This window comes from Pezoporus flaviventris, unplaced genomic scaffold (assembly GCF_033815535.1).
Source record: "Pezoporus flaviventris isolate CSIRO_AGI_PZ_B2104156 unplaced genomic scaffold, CSIRO_AGI_Pfla_v1 ptg000022l, whole genome shotgun sequence".
In the NCBI taxonomy this organism is placed as follows: domain Eukaryota; kingdom Metazoa; phylum Chordata; class Aves; order Psittaciformes; family Psittacidae; genus Pezoporus; species Pezoporus flaviventris.
The window spans coordinates 3,702,394-3,719,633 of record NW_026892570.1 but is presented as its reverse complement, the minus strand read 5'-3'; the positions used below and the strand labels follow the sequence as shown (position 1 = coordinate 3,719,633).

General features: G+C 53.0%; 1 protein-coding gene across 1 annotated transcript; it reads left to right on the top strand.

The window, feature by feature from the left end:
- Positions 1 to 5,651: 5,651 nt before the first annotated feature.
- Positions 5,652 to 7,319, top strand: LOC133270750 (pineapple eye protein-like). Its single transcript, XM_061456228.1, has one exon. The coding sequence runs from the start codon at positions 5,652 to 5,654 to the stop codon at positions 7,317 to 7,319; it is 1,668 nt and encodes a 555-aa protein (XP_061312212.1).
- The last annotated feature ends 9,921 nt before the right edge of the window (positions 7,320 to 17,240 follow it).

Sequence of the window (17,240 nt, the reverse complement as noted above, 5' to 3'; positions counted from 1 at the left end):
TGCAGGGTTGGAGGAGGTATCGGTCGGAGCTTGGTCGGGCTTGGGGGGCGAGTTATCGGTCAGCGGGTGGTGAGGTGTTGTATTCTGTTCCCTTGTTATTTCCTTTATCATTATTATCATTGGTGGTAGCAGTAGTGATTTGTGTTATACCTTAGTTACTAAACTGTTCTTATCTCAACCCGTGGGAGTAGCATTCTTTTGATTCTCCTCTCCGTCCCTCCGAGAGCAGGGGGAGGGCAAGAAAGGGGGGGAAGTGAGCGAACGAATTACCTGACTGGGTTTAAACCACGACAACGTCGTGCTCAGATCCCACATTTTCAATACACCATCGCTCTCCCATATATATACATCCATATACATACAGACCAAGAGGAAAAGATCATTTTCTTAGTGCATGGACCAATCCCTATAATGTTGCCGAGTCCATTCGGTCCATGATGTTCAAAGTTCATTCTCTGCTGGGACGATGGCTGGAGGGAAGTCAGGGCCAGTTGCTGGTAACCTGGAGACATCTAGTTGATGGGCTATAAAAGCATTACACAGCAGGCAACAGCATACAATTGAGTTCACTAGCTGTTTTCGCCTAAAATCAAATCCCCTTGAGGTATACATGGGCTTTAACCGCTTGGCTTGTTTAATTGCAGCACATGTTTCACACTCATGAATAACCTGGGCAATAGTGTCCATTGTTAAGTCCACCCCTCGATCACGGGCCCATCTATATGTTGCATCTCTGCCCTGATGGCCTGAAGTGTCATGGGCCCACCGGGCCAAAAATAATTCACCTTTATGTTGCCAATCTAAGTCCATCTGAGCCACTTCAATCTTAGCCGCTTTATCCACTTGTTGGTTGTTCTGGTGTTCCTCAGTGGCCCGACTCTTGGGTACATGGGCATCTACATGACGTACCTTCACCACCAGGTTCTGCACCTGGGCAGCGATATCTTTCCACCGTGCAGCAGCCCAGATGGGTTTACCTCTGCGTTGCCAGTTGCTCTGCTTCCATTGCTTCAACCACCCCCACAGGGCATTTGCCACCATCCATGAGTCAGTATAGAGATAAAGTACTGGCCACTTTTCTCGTTCAGCAATGTGCAGGGCCAGCTGGATGGCTTTCACCTCGGCAAACTGACTTGATTCACCCTCTCCGTCAGCAGTTTCTGCAACTTGTCGTCCAGGACTCCATACAGCTGCCTTCCATCTCCGATGCTTTCCCACAATACGGCAAGAGCCATCAGTAAACAAGGCATACTGCTTTTCACTTTCTGACAGTTTATTATATGGTGGGGCCTCTTCAGCGCGCACCACCTCCTCCTTTGGTGACATTCCAAAATCTTTGCCCTCTGGCCAGTCCATGATGACTTCTAGAATGCCTGGATGACTGAGATTTCCTATTTGAGTTCGTTGTGTAATTAGTGCAGCCCATTTACTCCATGTAGCATCAGTTGCATGATGTGTAGAGGAGACCCTGCCTTTGAACATCCAGCCCAGCACGGGCAACTGGGGTGCTAGAAGGAGCTGTGCTTCAGTGCCAATCACTTCCGAAGCAGCTCGAACCCCTTCATAGGCTGCCAGTATCTCTTTCTCAGTTGGGGTATAGCTGGCCTCAGATCCTTTATATCCCCGACTCCAAAAGCCGAGGGGTCGACCTCGAGTCTCCCCTGGAGCTTTCTGCCAGAGGCTCCAGGTAGGACCGTTCTCCCCAGCTGCAGTGTACAGTACATTTTTTACATCTGGTCCGGTCCGGACTGGTCCAAGGGCTACTGCATGAACTATCTCGCGTTTAATTTGCTCAAAGGCTTGTTGCTGCTCAGGGCCCCATTTAAAATCATTCTTCTTCCGGGTCACATGATAGAGAGGGCTTACAATCGAACTGTAATTCGGGATGTGCATTCTCCAGAACCCCACTGCACCCAAGAAAGCTTGCGTTTCTTTCTTATTAGTTGGTGGAGACATTGCTGTTATCTTGTTGATCACATCTGTGGGGATCTGTCTACGTCCATCTTGCCATTTTATTCCCCAAAATTGAATCTCCTGTGCAGGTCCCTTGACCTTACTCCGTTTTATGGCAAAACCGGCTTTCAGCAGGATTTGGATTATTTTCCTCCCTTTCTCAAAGACTTCTTCCGCTGTATCGCCCCACACAATAATGTCATCAATGTATTGCAGGTGTTCTGGAGCTTGCCCCTGTTCCAGTGCAGTCTGGATCAGTCCGTGGCAAATGGTAGGGCTGTGTTTCCACCCCTGGGGCAGTCGGTTCCAAGTGAACTGGACACCCCTCCAAGTAAAAGCAAACTGTGGCCTGCACTCTGCTGCCAAAGGAATTGAGAAAAATGCATTGGCAATATCAATCGTGGCATACCACTTGGCTGCCTTTGACTCTAGTTCATACTGAAGTTCTAGCATGTCCGGTACGGCAGCACTCAATGGTGGTGTGACTTCATTCAGGCCACGACAGTCTACTGTTAGTCTCCATTCGACTTTCGCACTGGCCATATGGGGCTATTAAAGGGTGAGCGGGTCCTGCTGATCACCCCCTGACTCTCCAGTCCACGAATCAGCTGATGGGTGGGAATCAGGGAGTCTCGGTTGGTGCGATATTGCCGCCGGTGCACTGTTGTGGTCGCAATTGGCACTTGTTGTTCTTCAACTTTCAGCAACCCCACAGCAGAGGGATCTTGTGAGAGACCAGGCAAGGTGGACAGCTGCTCAATTTCCTCAGTCTCCAAAGCAGCAATACCAAAAGCCCACCGGTACCCTTTTGGGTCTTTGAAGTACCCTCTCTTGAGGTAGTCTATGCCGAGGATGCATGGAGCCTCTGGACCAGTCACAATAGGGTGCTTTTGCCATTCCCTCCCAGTCAGGCTGATTTCAGCCTCCAGCACAGTCAACTCTTGGGATCCTCCTGTCACTCCAGAAATATAGATGGGTTCCACCCCTTGACAGCTTGATGGCATCAGGGTACGCTGTGCACCGGTATCTACTAGAGCCTTATACTTCTGTGGGACTGATGTGCCAGGCCATCTGATCCACACAGTCCAGTAAATCCGATTGTCCCCTACCTCCACCTGGCTGGAGGCAGGGCCCCTCTAATGGTCGTCACAGCCTTGGACACTTAAGTCGTGGTGAAAGGGATTATTCTTCGTTATCACAGGAGCTGGAGTAAAATCAGCTCTTCCATTCCATCTGAGAAACTGCTCACCAGAGACTGAAGCCGTAGCTCTCATGGGACGATCAGTCTTGGCCCTTGCTCCCCTCTTCAGTTCACTCACCCGTTCCTCCAAAGCTGAAGGAGGTTTTCCATCCCACTTTGTCATGTCTTCTCCGTGATCCAGCAGGTAAAACCATAGGGTACCCCGTGGCGTATACCTCCTGTATCTCCTCTCTTGAACAATAGGATGCCTTTTGTTAATAGCTGAGACGTGTGTTGGTACACGTGAGGAGCTGGATAAATCAGATAGATCGTCCCTCAATTGTTCGAGGTCCTGGGACAGTTTTTTCACAGCTGAGATGATGGAAGGGGTGAGATTGTCTTCGAACTCTCGGAGTTTATGAACCATTTCATCCACTGTTAGTGGTACTATGTCATTCCAGGTTACTGTTGCCAATGAATGGGCATATGATGACGGTGCATTCCGTGTAAGTTTTCGCCACATGGGTCGTGTACATTCAACTTCATCTGGATCTATAGGTGTATGCCCGTCATTCAGCTTGATGTGATAGATCATCTCTACGATGGCCGATTCCCTCAGAGACTGGATGCCTTTGTCTATAGTAGTCCACTTGGCCGAACGACTCGTAACATCGTCCTTGTACGGAAACCTTCCTTTCACAGCTGCCAAGAGCCGCCTCCAAAGGCTGAGGGACTTTTTCTCTCTTGCAATTGCTTTGTCAATTCCCCCTTCTCTAGCAAGTGATCCCAGCTGCTTGGCTTCTGTACCTTCTAGTTCGTGACCATCGGCCCCATTGTCCCAGCATCGGAGTAACCAGGTGATGATGTGCTCCCCTGGTTGACGGGTAAAATCTTTTTGCATATTCCGCAGCTCGGTTGAGGTCCGAGGTCGAGAAGTTACCTCTTCTTCTTCTTCTTCGTCATGTGATGATGACTCCTGATCAGATTCTGGAGCGGGTGGTGAATTCCTTGTTTCTTCATCTCGCTTCACCCTTTTTGCCTCCTTTTTGCTTGTTCTCTTGCGTACAGGGGCAACCGATATTGGTACGAATTGGTCCTCTGGTTTGGCTGCAGTGATTATCACTGTGGTTGAGTAGCAACTGTACTTGTTGCTAGGGGTGGTGTAGCTGCTGTGCATGGAGCTGGGGTAACCGCGCTGTCTGTTGCGGTTGAAGTTTGAGCAGCTGCTGTACTTGCCACTGGCGTAGCTGCTCTGTTCATTGAGGCCAAAGTTTGAGTAGCGACTGTACTTGTCGCTGGGGTTGGTGCAGCTGCTGTGCTTGGAGCTGGGGTAACCGCGCTGTCTGTTGCGGTTGAAGTTTGAGCAGCTGCTGTACTTGCCGCTGGGGTAGCTGTGCTGTTCATATCAGCCAAAGTTTGAGTAGCAGCTGTTGCCCCTGTACGCACTTCAGATCTGGACTGGGAGATTCCAGGCTCCTTGGTTGGCTTCCTCCTCCCCTGCCTTTCTCAAGGGGCAGCATGAGGGACTGCGCCCAGCGCATTGTCCTTTCCCTAGATGTCAGCAGCACCTCCTGCTGACCCACCTCCTGCACCCACCCACCCACCCACCCAGCCGGCCGGGCCCTCACGGCTCACCCCCCACAATCATGCACCCCAGTGCCAGTGACTTCTGACACGCTGACAGGTTACTAAGTACCTGGCAAAGTTACAAATGCTCATGAAAGACAACCTACACTTAAAACAGATTTTGTCATTTTAAAAAAAAAAGGGCAAAAAGCATATGTAACCGCTCAAGAATACCCATTCAGGCATTAATTTGACCACCTCATTGCTCCCATTTTACAGGTAACTTACACGCATTAATGCAGACCCCAGTAGTGCCAAATACAGAGCTGAAACGCCCCTTGATAAGCTTTTAAATCTTTTAAATGTTAACCATAGCGTAAGCAAATGGTGATAAAATAATAGCGGAATGGTAATGAGAGTCACAGGAATCATTTAGGCTGGAGAAGGCCATAAAGGTCATCGAGTCCAACCGTTAAGCAAACACCGCCAAGTTCACCAGGAAACCATGCCCCTAAGCTGGCCCTTGAGTCTGCGCTTGCAGGTGGAGCAGCCGCCCCGGCGACCTGGGTGCCAAGAGCCCGTGTCACAGTGGGTGGTGTGTGGCCGAGGATGCCCGTGCCCGTGTTTGGGGTGCACGCAGGCCAGCAGTGCTGATGTCACAGAGGCCACTCTGACCGGTGGCAGGGGCAGGCCTATAAAAAGAGAACGCTGGGCACAGTGCATCACTGCGACCTGGTGAGGTGCGGGGAGTAGAGGGCAGGGACAGGACTCTCGGGGGGCTGCCGAGGGAGGAGGGGGCTCCACACCGCAGGGCTCTGGGCCTGTGCTGCAAACTCACGCGCGTCTCTCTTCTCCCTCAGAGGTAGCAGAGGAGCGTTTGGAGAAGAAGCTCCAGCACTGCCAACCTTTGATGTCTGACACCTCCGCAAGGAGCTGCAGGACACCCGACGCGATGGAGCACGAATGCATTCTGTGTTGCCGTGTAAAGGCAGATCCGGACATGTGCGGGCCAAAACTGAGATATCAGGGGATCTATGCTCATCACCTTTGCCTGCTTTTTGCCAGTGACCTTCGTCCACAAGGGACCGAGCAGGAAGAAGTGATGGAATTTCTTCCTGAAGAGGTTGATCGTACAGCCAAGCTGGCAGCCCGGATGGTCTGCTTTGTGTGTGGCAAGAGGGGGGCCACCATCACCTGCCAGGAGACGGGCTGCGACCGCAGGTTCCATCTCCCCTGTGCCGTGGAGGGTGAATGCGTCACCCGTTACCTCCTGCCGTACAGTTCCTTCTGCTGGGAGCACCGCCCACAGCAGCAAGAGCTGGCGGCTCCAGAGGACGCCAACTGCCTCATCTGCAAGGACCCTGTGGAAGGCAGAACCACCTATGGGACCATGGTGTGCCCAGCATGCAAACACGCCTGGTTCCACAGGGCCTGCATCCAGGGACAGGCTATGAATGCTGGCGCTTTTTCCTTGGTGTGCCCTCTGTGCCAAAACAGGAGACTGTTTCTAACAGAAATGCTCTCCATGGGGATCCGACTCCCCGTAAGAAAAGCGTCATGGGAAGACAACGATGCATCCACAGAACGGCAGCAGAGGCACGCGAGCTGCGATGCCAGGGAGTGCCTTTGTCCAGGAGGCAGGCGGGTGGCTGAGCAAAATGGGCCCTGGCAGCTGTTCCTGTGCCGCTCCTGCGCTGCTGTGGGCACTCACAGACGCTGCTCGAACCTGACAAACAGCTATGAGGGCAGATGGCAGTGTGAGAGCTGTGCTGGCCTGGGCACCTCCAAGTGTCAAAGCACCCGGGTGGCCCTGGGCTGGGGCCAGGGGTCAGGCAAGGCCCAGCAGAGGGTGCCTGGTGTGAGCTTGGCACAGCCTGTCTGCTCCAGGAGGACTGGGGCACGGCTCAGGACCCTGCCCCGGTCCTGGAAGACAATCCCTAAAAGCACTGCCAGCCCAGCAGCACCGGGCCAGTCTCCTGAACCTCAGACACAGGAGACCAGCAGCCCCAGCAGCAGCAGACAGATGCCATCGGCACCATTCCCCAGTTGCCCAGTGTCTGAGGGCTGCAGCTGCTCCAGCCAGCCTGGGCCTGACCGACGGCAACACCAAACCCGGGGCACCCGTCAGACCCAGGCACCCTACACATGGCCTAGAAGACTGCAGGAGAGAAGCCGACCGCCAGCAACACGCGCTGCGAGCAATACCAGCAGCCAGGCGGTGCCAAGGCTGTCCCAATGCTCCCCACCACGTGAGACCCGCAGCCGCAGCACCACCAGGCAGCAGCCATCGGCGGCATCCCATGGCTCTGCACCACTGCAAGGAAGCAGGAGCAACAGAGCCGGTGGGCCCATGCGGGTGCGAGACCGCTCCCGCTTGCAGCGTCGGGCCCAAGCTCCCTATGCACGGCCCAGAAGACGCTCCCAGGGCAGCCACACACCAGCAGCTCGAGCTGGGAGGAGCCCCCGCAGACTGGCTGCGCCCAGGCGGTCCCAGGGCTCACGCGAACGTGCGAGCCACAGCCACAGCACAACAAGACAGCGGCCATCAGCGTCATCCCGTGGCTCCAGAACACGTCAAAGAGACAGCGCCTCAGGATCCACGGGGCCCGTGCAGGTGTGAGACCGCTCCCGCTCGCAACGCCGGGTCCAAACTCCCAACACGCGGCGCAAAAGACACCGTTAGAGCAGCCACACGCCAGCACCACGTGCAAAGAGGAGCACACGCAGACGGGCTGTGTCGGGGCTACGCCAGCGCTCCCCAGCACGTGCTAGCAGCTCTGCAGCAGTGACAGTCGAGTCATCAGGGAGCAGCAGCTGCAGCACTGACAGACAGGAGGCAATACAGCCATGCCACAGTTCCCTGGCACCACACACTGGCACTGCAACAATCGGGCCGTGCCACGGCTCCCCAGCGTGCTCCCAGTTGAACTGTCACACCCAAGCTGCCTACACGCGGCTCAGAAGACAGCGAGAGAGAAGCCAACTGCCAGCACCACGTGGTGAAAGGAGCACCCACAGCCAGGCAGTGAGGGGCTGTCCCAGGGCTCGCCAATACCTGAGACCAGGAGCCCCAGAACCAGCAGGCATCGGCCATCGGCAGCATCCTCTGACTCCGCAGCACTGGAAAGCGGCAGCAGCTCCATCCCCGCTAGCCCCACGTGGGTGCGAGACAACTCCCACTTGCAAGATCGGGCCCAAACTCCCGACGCGCGGCCTGGACACCTCAGTGGCACCAACCGTGTTTCATCTCTGAGCGACCACTGTGATCCCCCTCTACCGGCACAATAAAGGTGGCTCTTCAGCTCTGGAAAAAAAACAAACAAACAAACAGAAAAAAACAGCAACCAAAAAAACCCCACTTTTATCGTGCACACAAATCACTTCTTTTTTTTTCCTGCTTTTGCCTTTCGTTAGCTCAGAAGGTCAGTATTTTCAACACACTCTAACCACTAAAGCAAAAATTGTGTTCACAAATAAAGTCCATAAATAAGAATGGGTTATACTGACTCAGGCTGAATACCTGTGGTAACAAGCTGGTCCTCTAAAGGCCATGGCAAAACTCCCACTGACTTTATTTGGGCCAAAAGTTCACTCTTAACCTCCATTTTCTCTGTATGAAATGTGATGCTGGTGCTATATGCAGATGAAGGACACATGTAAATTTACTCATATAGTAATATTATTATACTTTTGTCTTTTCAGCTGAAACTGTCAAAAAAAAAACCAAACCCAGAAGAAATTATGGTTAAATGTACCACTGAATATTTTGCAGAGTAAACCCAGTCCTGCTGGGTAGTTGCTCCATGCTGTTTCCATTGATACTGACTGTAGCTGTGTCGTGGTTTAAACCCAGTCAGGCAACTTGTTCACTCACTCCCAGTGAGTGGTGCCGAGCTGACAACAATCGAGGTCCGTGTCGTCCCCCCCCCCCACCGGGGTTCTCCCCTTTCCCGCTCCCGGTGGAACGGGGAGGAGGATCGAAAAAGTGCAACTCCCACGGGTTGAGACAAGAACAGTCCAGCAACAAATCACCACCGCTACTATCAACTACAACAACGATAAGGGAAAATAACAAGGGAAGAGAATACGATACCACCGGCCAAGAAAACGAGTTCCACCCGGAAGCCCGTGTCCTTCCGGGTAACTCCCAGTCACTCCCCACCCTGGCCATGACGTGCTGTGGTATGGAATACCTTCCTGGCTAGCCCGGGTCAGGCGCCCCGTCTCTGCTTCCTCCCGGCTTCCCCTCCTCCCTGGCAGAGCATGAGCCTCACAAAGTCCTTGGTCAGGGTAAACATCACTTAGCAACAACTGAAAACATCGACTTCACCAACACTGTTCTCAGGCTGGAAGTCAAAACACAGCACTGCACCAGCTACCACAAAGGAAAAAAAACATGACTGCTACTGCTGAACCCAGGACATTATCCACCCCTTATTCCATACCATTCACGTCTGTCCTGGGCTCAGCAGTAGCAGTCATGTTTCTCCTCCTCGGTAGCTGGTGCAGTGCAGTGTTTTGACTTTCGGCTCAGGAACAGAGCTGATAGAGATGTTTTGTTTTGGCCAAGGACTTTGTGAGCCTCATGCTCTGCCAGGGAGGAGGGGAAGCTGGGAGGAAGCAGAGACAGGACACCTGACCCAAACTGACCAAAGAGGTATTCCATACCACAGCACGTCATGCCCAGGATGTAACTGGGAGTTAGCCGGAAGGGCTGGGAGACTGCAGGGTTGGAGGAGGTATCGGTCGGAGCTTGGTCGGGCTTGGGGGGCGAGTTATCGGTCAGCGGGTGGTGAGGTGTTGTATTCTGTTCCCTTGTTATTTCCTTTATCATTATTATCATTGGTGGTAGCAGTAGTGATTTGTGTTATACCTTAGTTACTAAACTGTTCTTAGCTCAACCCGTGGGAGTTGCATTCTTTTGATTCTCCTCTCCGTCCCTCCGAGAGCAGGGGGAGGGCAAGAAAGGGGGGGAAGTGAGCGAACGAATTACCTGACTGGGTTTAAACCACGACAGTTCTTTTTGGCGCCCAACGTGGGGCACGAAGGGTTGAGATAACGACAGATCTGACTGGATTAATAGTCACTCGTCACAATGCTGATTTATTGGCTCTCAGAGTTGTTCTTGTTGATCTCACAGCTTCAGACCGTTGTAACTTACTTAGAGCCGGTATTTGCTGTGTTAGTGTTTATCAAGTGTGGGGCCTGGGCTAAGGTTCTTGTCTCACTGTGCTTTATGGCAACGGCTTGTAATACGGGCGGGCTCCAGCAGCAGGGCGGGACGGACGTGGCCGTGGACTTGTACCTGGCCGTCCGGCTGCTCTTCACCGTCCTGGCCCTCGCCCTACTCTCCATCTTCGTGAGGCTGCGGGGAGCCGAGGGGGAGCGGCCCCGGGAGCCGGCGGCAGCCGAAGCGGCTCAGGAGAGCGGCCCCGGGGACCAAGCGGCGGCGGGAGCGGGGCCGGAGGCCGCCAGGGGACGGCTGCCGGTGGAGGAGGCCGGGGCGGTCGAGGAGCAGAAGGAAGCGGCTGCCGAGCAGCGGGATAAGGCGGCGGAGGAGCCGAGCCCCGCGGAAGAGCCGAGCCCCGCGGAGGAGCCGAGCCCCGCGGAGGAGCCGAGGCCCGCGGAGGAGCCGAGGCCCGCGGAGGAGCCGAGGCCCGCGGAGGAGCCGAGCCCCGCCGCCGAGCCGAGCCCCGCCGCCGAGCCGAGCCCCGCGGAGGAGCCCAGCCCCGCGGAGGAGCCCAGCCCCGCGACGGCCGAGAGCGTTTCCCGGAAGCCGCCTGCCGAGCCCCAGGAGGACGCAGGAGACCACGCAGCGTTTCCCAGCAAGGCAGAGGAGGAAGAGCTGGACTCAGGAAAAGAGAAGCTGGCGGTGGGAGAGCCGGCAAGCACAGAGGCTACACCAGCCCCAGTGACAAGTACAGCAGCATCGTTTGAGAGTTCTGAAGGTTTCGAATGGCCTTTGGGTATCCTTGGGACCTGCCTGCTGATTGTGATGGGGATCAGCATGTTGGCACACACACAGACTGTGTTCTACCCACAACCATTTTGTCTGATCTCAAAAGTTAAGCAGAGTCAGGTTTGGGTCTTGTCTGGGGTTAGACGACAATATAGGGGGACCAAGAGGTTTTCCCCAAGGCTGGACAGTCATGAGTGGCAGGGTGTGTGTGACAGTATGGGCAAGTATCTAGTCCACTGGGCCCCTCCAGTGCTTTGGAAGCGTCGGAGATGGAAGGCAGCTGTATGGAGTCCCCAGCAACAAGCTGCAGAAACTGCTGAAGGGGACAGTGAATTATTTTGAGCCTGGTGGGCCCATGGCACTTCAGGCCATCAGAGCAGAGATGCAACATAGAGATGGACTCATGATCGAGGGGTGGACTTAGCAATGGACACTATTGCCCAGATTATTCACGAGTGTGAACACTGCACACATTCTCTCCTGCTCTGACTGGTATAAGAGATGGAGCCTGACATGTACCAGATGGACTCAGCAGCTTTATAGGGACTGGTCCATGCACTAAGATAAGAGTGCACCGAGATAAGAGTGATGGTATATTGAAAATGTGGGATCTGAGCATGACGTGAATGGTATGGAATAAGGGGTGGATAATGTCCTGGGTTCAGCAGTAGCAGTCATGTTTCTCCTCCTTGGTAGCTGGTGCAGTGCAGTGTTTTGACTTTCGGCTCGGGAACAGAGCTGATAGAGATGTTTTGGTTTGGCCAAGGACTTTGTGAGCCTCATGCTCTGCCAGGGAGGAGGGGAAGCTGGGAGGAAGCAGAGACAGGACACCTGACCCAAACTGACCAAAGAGGTATTCCATACCACAGCACGTCATGCCCAGGATGTAACTGGGAGTTAGCCGGAAGGGCTGGGAGACTGCAGGGTTGGAGGAGGTATCGGTCGGAGCTTGGTCGGGCTTGGGGGGCGAGTTATCGGTCAGCGGGTGGTGAGGTGTTGTATTCTGTTCCCTTGTTATTTCCTTTATCATTATTATCATTGGTGGTAGCAGTAGTGATTTGTGTTATACCTTAGTTACTAAACTGTTCTTATCTCAACCCGTGGGAGTAGCATTCTTTTGATTCTCCTCTCCGTCCCTCCGAGAGCAGGGGGAGGGCAAGAAAGGGGGGGAAGTGAGCGAACGAATTACCTGACTGGGTTTAAACCACGACAACGTCGTGCTCAGATCCCACATTTTCAATACACCATCGCTCTCCCATATATATACATCCATATACATACAGACCAAGAGGAAAAGATCATTTTCTTAGTGCATGGACCAATCCCTATAATGCTGCCGAGTCCATTCGGTCCATGATGTTCAAAGTTCATTCTCTGCTGGGACGATGGCTGGAGGGAAGTCAGGGCCAGTTGCTGGTAACCTGGAGACATCTAGTTGATGGGCTATAAAAGCATTACACAGCAGGCAACAGCATACAATTGAGTTCACTAGCTGTTTTCGCCTAAAATCAAATCCCCTTGAGGTATACATGGGCTTTAACCGCTTGGCTTGTTTAATTGCAGCACATGTTTCACACTCATGAATAACCTGGGCAATAGTGTCCATTGTTAAGTCCACCCCTCGATCACGGGCCCATCTATATGTTGCATCTCTGCCCTGATGGCCTGAAGTGTCATGGGCCCACCGGGCCAAAAATAATTCACCTTTATGTTGCCAATCTAAGTCCATCTGAGCCACTTCAATCTTAGCCGCTTTATCCACTTGTTGGTTGTTCTGGTGTTCTTCAGTGGCCCGACTCTTGGGTACATGGGCATCTACATGACGTACCTTCACCACCAGGTTCTGCACCTGGGCAGCGATATCTTTCCACTGTGCAGCAGCCCAGATGGGTTTACCTCTGCGTTGCCAGTTGCTCTGCTTCCATTGCTTCAACCACCCCCACAGGGCATTTGCCACCATCCATGAGTCAGTACAGAGATAAAGTACTGGCCACTTTTCTCGTTCAGCAATGTGCAGGGCCAGCTGGATGGCTTTCACCTCGGCAAACTGACTTGATTCACCCTCTCCGTCAGCAGTTTCTGCAACTTGTCGTCCAGGACTCCATACAGCTGCCTTCCATCTCCGATGCTTTCCCACAATACGGCAAGAGCCATCAGTAAACAAGGCATACTGCTTTTCACTTTCTGACAGTTTATTATATGGTGGGGCCTCTTCAGCGCGCACCACCTCCTCCTTTGGTGACATTCCAAAATCTTTGCCCTCTGGCCAGTCCATGATGACTTCTAGAATGCCTGGATGACTGAGATTTCCTATTTGAGTTCGTTGTGTAATTAGTGCAGCCCATTTACTCCATGTAGCATCAGTTGCATGATGTGTAGAGGAGACCCTGCCTTTGAACATCCAGCCCAGCACGGGCAACCGGGGTGCTAGAAGGAGCTGTGCTTCAGTGCCAATCACTTCCGAAGCAGCTCGAACCCCTTCATAGGCTGCCAGTATCTCTTTCTCAGTTGGGGTATAGCTGGCCTCAGATCCTTTATATCCCCGACTCCAAAAGCCGAGGGGTCGACCTCGAGTCTCCCCTGGAGCTTTCTGCCAGAGGCTCCAGGTAGGACCGTTCTCCCCAGCTGCAGTGTACAGTACATTTTTTACATCTGGTCCGGTCCGGACTGGTCCAAGGGCTACTGCATGAACTATCTCACGCTTAATTTGCTCAAAGGCTTGTTGCTGCTCAGGGCCCCATTTAAAATCATTCTTCTTCCGGGTCACATGATAGAGAGGGCTTACAATCGAACTGTAATTCAGGATGTGCATTCTCCAGAACCCCACTGCACCCAAGAAAGCTTGCGTTTCTTTCTTATTAGTTGGTGGAGACATTGCTGTTATCTTGTTGATCACATCTGTGGGGATCTGTCTACGTCCATCTTGCCATTTTATTCCCCAAAATTGAATCTCCTGTGCAGGTCCCTTGACCTTACTCCGTTTTATGGCAAAACCGGCTTTCAGCAGGATTTGGATTATTTTCCTCCCTTTCTCAAAGACTTCTTCCGCTGTATCGCCCCACACAATAATGTCATCAATGTATTGCAGGTGTTCTGGAGCTTGCCCCTGTTCCAGTGCAGTCTGGATCAGTCCGTGGCAAATGGTAGGGCTTTGTTTCCACCCCTGGGGCAGTCGGTTCCAAGTGAACTGGACACCCCTCCAAGTAAAAGCAAACTGTGGCCTGCACTCTGCTGCCAAAGGAATTGAGAAAAATGCATTGGCAATATCAATCGTGGCATACCACTTGGCTGCCTTTGACTCTAGTTCATACTGAAGTTCTAGCATGTCCGGTACGGCAGCACTCAATGGTGGTGTGACTTCATTCAGGCCGCGATAGTCTACTATTAGTCTCCATTCGACTTTCGCACTGGCCATATGGGGCTATTAAAGGGTGAGCGGGTCCTGCTGATCACCCCCTGACTCTCCAGTCCACGAATCAGCTGATGGGTGGGAATCAGGGAGTCTCGGTTGGTGCGATATTGCCGCCGGTGCACTGTTGTGGTCGCAATTGGCACTTGTTGTTCTTCAACTTTCAGCAACCCCACAGCAGAGGGATCTTGTGAGAGACCAGGCAAGGTGGACAGCTGCTCAATTTCCTCAGTCTCCAAAGCAGCAATACCAAAAGCCCACCGGTACCCTTTTGGGTCTTTGAAGTACCCTCTCTTGAGGTAGTCTATGCCGAGGATGCATGGAGCCTCTGGACCAGTCACAATAGGGTGCTTTTGCCATTCCCTCCCAGTCAGGCTGATTTCAGCCTCCAGCACAGTCAACTCTTGGGATCCTCCTGTCACTCCAGAAATATAGATGGGTTCCACCCATTGACAGCTTGATGGCATCAGGGTACGCTGTGCACCGGTATCTACTAGAGCCTTATACTTCTGTGGGACTGATGTGCCAGGCCATCTGATCCACACAGTCCAGTAAATCCGATTGTCCCCTACCTCCACCTGGCTGGAGGCAGGGCCCCTCTAATGGTCGTCACAGCCTTGGACACTTAAGTCGTGGTGAAAGGGATTATTCTTCGTTATCACAGGAGCTGGAGTAAAATCAGCTCTTCCATTCCATCTGAGAAACTGCTCACCAGAGACTGAAGCCGTAGCTCTCATGGGACGATCAGTCTTGGCCCTTGCTCCCCTCTTCAGTTCACTCACCCGTTCCTCCAAAGCTGAAGGAGGTTTTCCATCCCACTTTGTCATGTCTTCTCCGTGATCCAGCAGGTAAAACCATAGGGTACCCCGTGGCGTATACCTCCTGTATCTCCTCTCTTGAACAATAGGATGCCTTTTGTTAATAGCTGAGACGTGTGTTGGTACACGTGAGGAGCTGGATAAATCAGATAGATCGTCCCTCAATTGTTCGAGGGTCCTGGGACAGTTTTTTCACAGCTGAGATGATGGAAGGGGTGAGATTGTCTTCGAACTCTCGGAGTTTATGAACCATTTCATCCACAGTTAGTGGTACTATGTCATTCCAGGTTACTGTTGCCAATGAATGGGCATATGATGACGGTGCATTCGTGTAAGTTTTCGCCACATGGGTCGTGTACATTCAACTTCATCTGGATCTATAGGTGTATGCCCGTCATTCAGCTTGATGTGATAGATCATCTCTACGATGGCCGATTCCCTCAGAGACTGGATGCCTTTGTCTATAGTAGTCCACTTGGCCGAACGACTCGTAACATCGTCCTTGTACGGAAACCTTCCTTTCACAGCTGCCAAGAGCCGCCTCCAAAGGCTGAGGGACTTTTTCTCTCTTGCAATTGCTTTGTCAATTCCGCCTTCTCTAGCAAGTGATCCCAGCTGCTTGGCTTCTGTACCTTCTAGTTCGTGACCATCGGCCCCATTGTCCCAGCATCGGAGTAACCAGGTGATGATGTGCTCCCCTGGTTGACGGGTAAAATCTTTTTGCATATTCCGCAGCTCGGTTGAGGTCCGAGGTCGAGAAGTTACCTCTTCTTCTTCTTCTTCGTCATGTGATGATGACTCCTGATCAGATTCTGGAGCGGGTGGTGAATTCCTTGTTTCTTTCATCTCGCTTCACCCTTTTTGCCTCCTTTTTGCTTGTTCTCTTGCGTACAGGGGCAACCGATATTGGTACGAATTGGTCCTCTGGTTTGGCTGCAGTGATTATCACTGTGGCTGAGTAGCAACTGTACTTGTTGCTAGGGGTGGTGTAGCTGCTGTGCATGGAGCTGGGGTAACCGCGCTGTCTGTTGCGGTTGAAGTTTGAGCAGCTGCTGTACTTGCCACTGGCGTAGCTGCTCTGTTCATTGAGGCCAAAGTTTGAGTAGCGACTGTACTTGTCGCTGGGGTTGGTGCAGCTGCTGTGCTTGGAGCTGGGGTAACCGCGCTGTCTGTTGCGGTTGAAGTTTGAGCAGCTGCTGTACTTGCCGCTGGGGTAGCTGTGCTGTTCATATCAGCCAAAGTTTGAGTAGCAGCTGTTGCCCCTGTACGCACTTCAGATCTGGACTGGGAGATTCCAGGCTCCTTGGTTGGCTTCCTCCTCCCCTGCCTTTCTCAAGGGGCAGCATGAGGGACTGCGCCCAGCGCATTGTCCTTTCCCTAGATGTCAGCAGCACCTCCTGCTGACCCACCTCCTGCACCCACCCACCCACCCCACCCACCCAGCCGGCCGGGCCCTCACGGCTCACCCCCCACAATCATGCACCCCAGTGCCAGTGACTTCTGACACGCTGACAAGTTACTAAGTACCTGGCAAAGTTACAAATGCTCATGAAAGACAACCTACACTTAAAACAGATTTTGTCATTTAAAAAAAAAAAGGGCAAAAAGCATACGTAACCGCTCAAGAAAACACACACCCATTCAGGCATTAATTTGACCACCTCATTGCTCCCATTTTACAGGTAACTTACACGCATTAATGGCAGACCCCAGTAGTGCCAAATACAGAGCTGAAACGCCCCTTGATAAGCTTTTAAATCTTTTAAATGTTAACCATAGCGTAAGCAAATGGTGATAAAATAATAGCGGAATGGTAATGAGAGTCACAGGAATCATTTAGGCTGGAGAAGGCCATAAAGGTCATCGAGTCCAACCGTTAAGCAAACACCGCCAAGTTCACCAGGAAACCATGCCCCTAAGCTGGCCCTTGAGTCTGCGCTTGCAGGTGGAGCAGCCGCCCCGGCGACCTGGGTGCCAAGAGCCCGTGTCACAGTGGGTGGTGTGTGGCCGAGGATGCCCGTGCCCGTGTTTGGGGTGCACGCAGGCCAGCAGTGCTGATGTCACAGAGGCCACTCTGACCGGTGGCAGGGCAGGCCTATAAAAAGAGAACGCTGGGCACAGTGCATCACTGCGACCTGGTGAGGTGCGGGGAGTAGAGGGCAGGGACAGGACTCTCGGGGGGCTGCCGAGGGAGGAGGGGGCTCCACACCGCAGGGCTCTGGGCCTGTGCTGCAAACTCACGCGCGTCTCTCTTCTCCCTCAGAGGTAGCAGAGGAGCGTTTGGAGAAGAAGCTCCAGCACTGCCAACCTTTGATGTCTGACACCTCCGCAAGGAGCTGCAGGACACCCGACGCG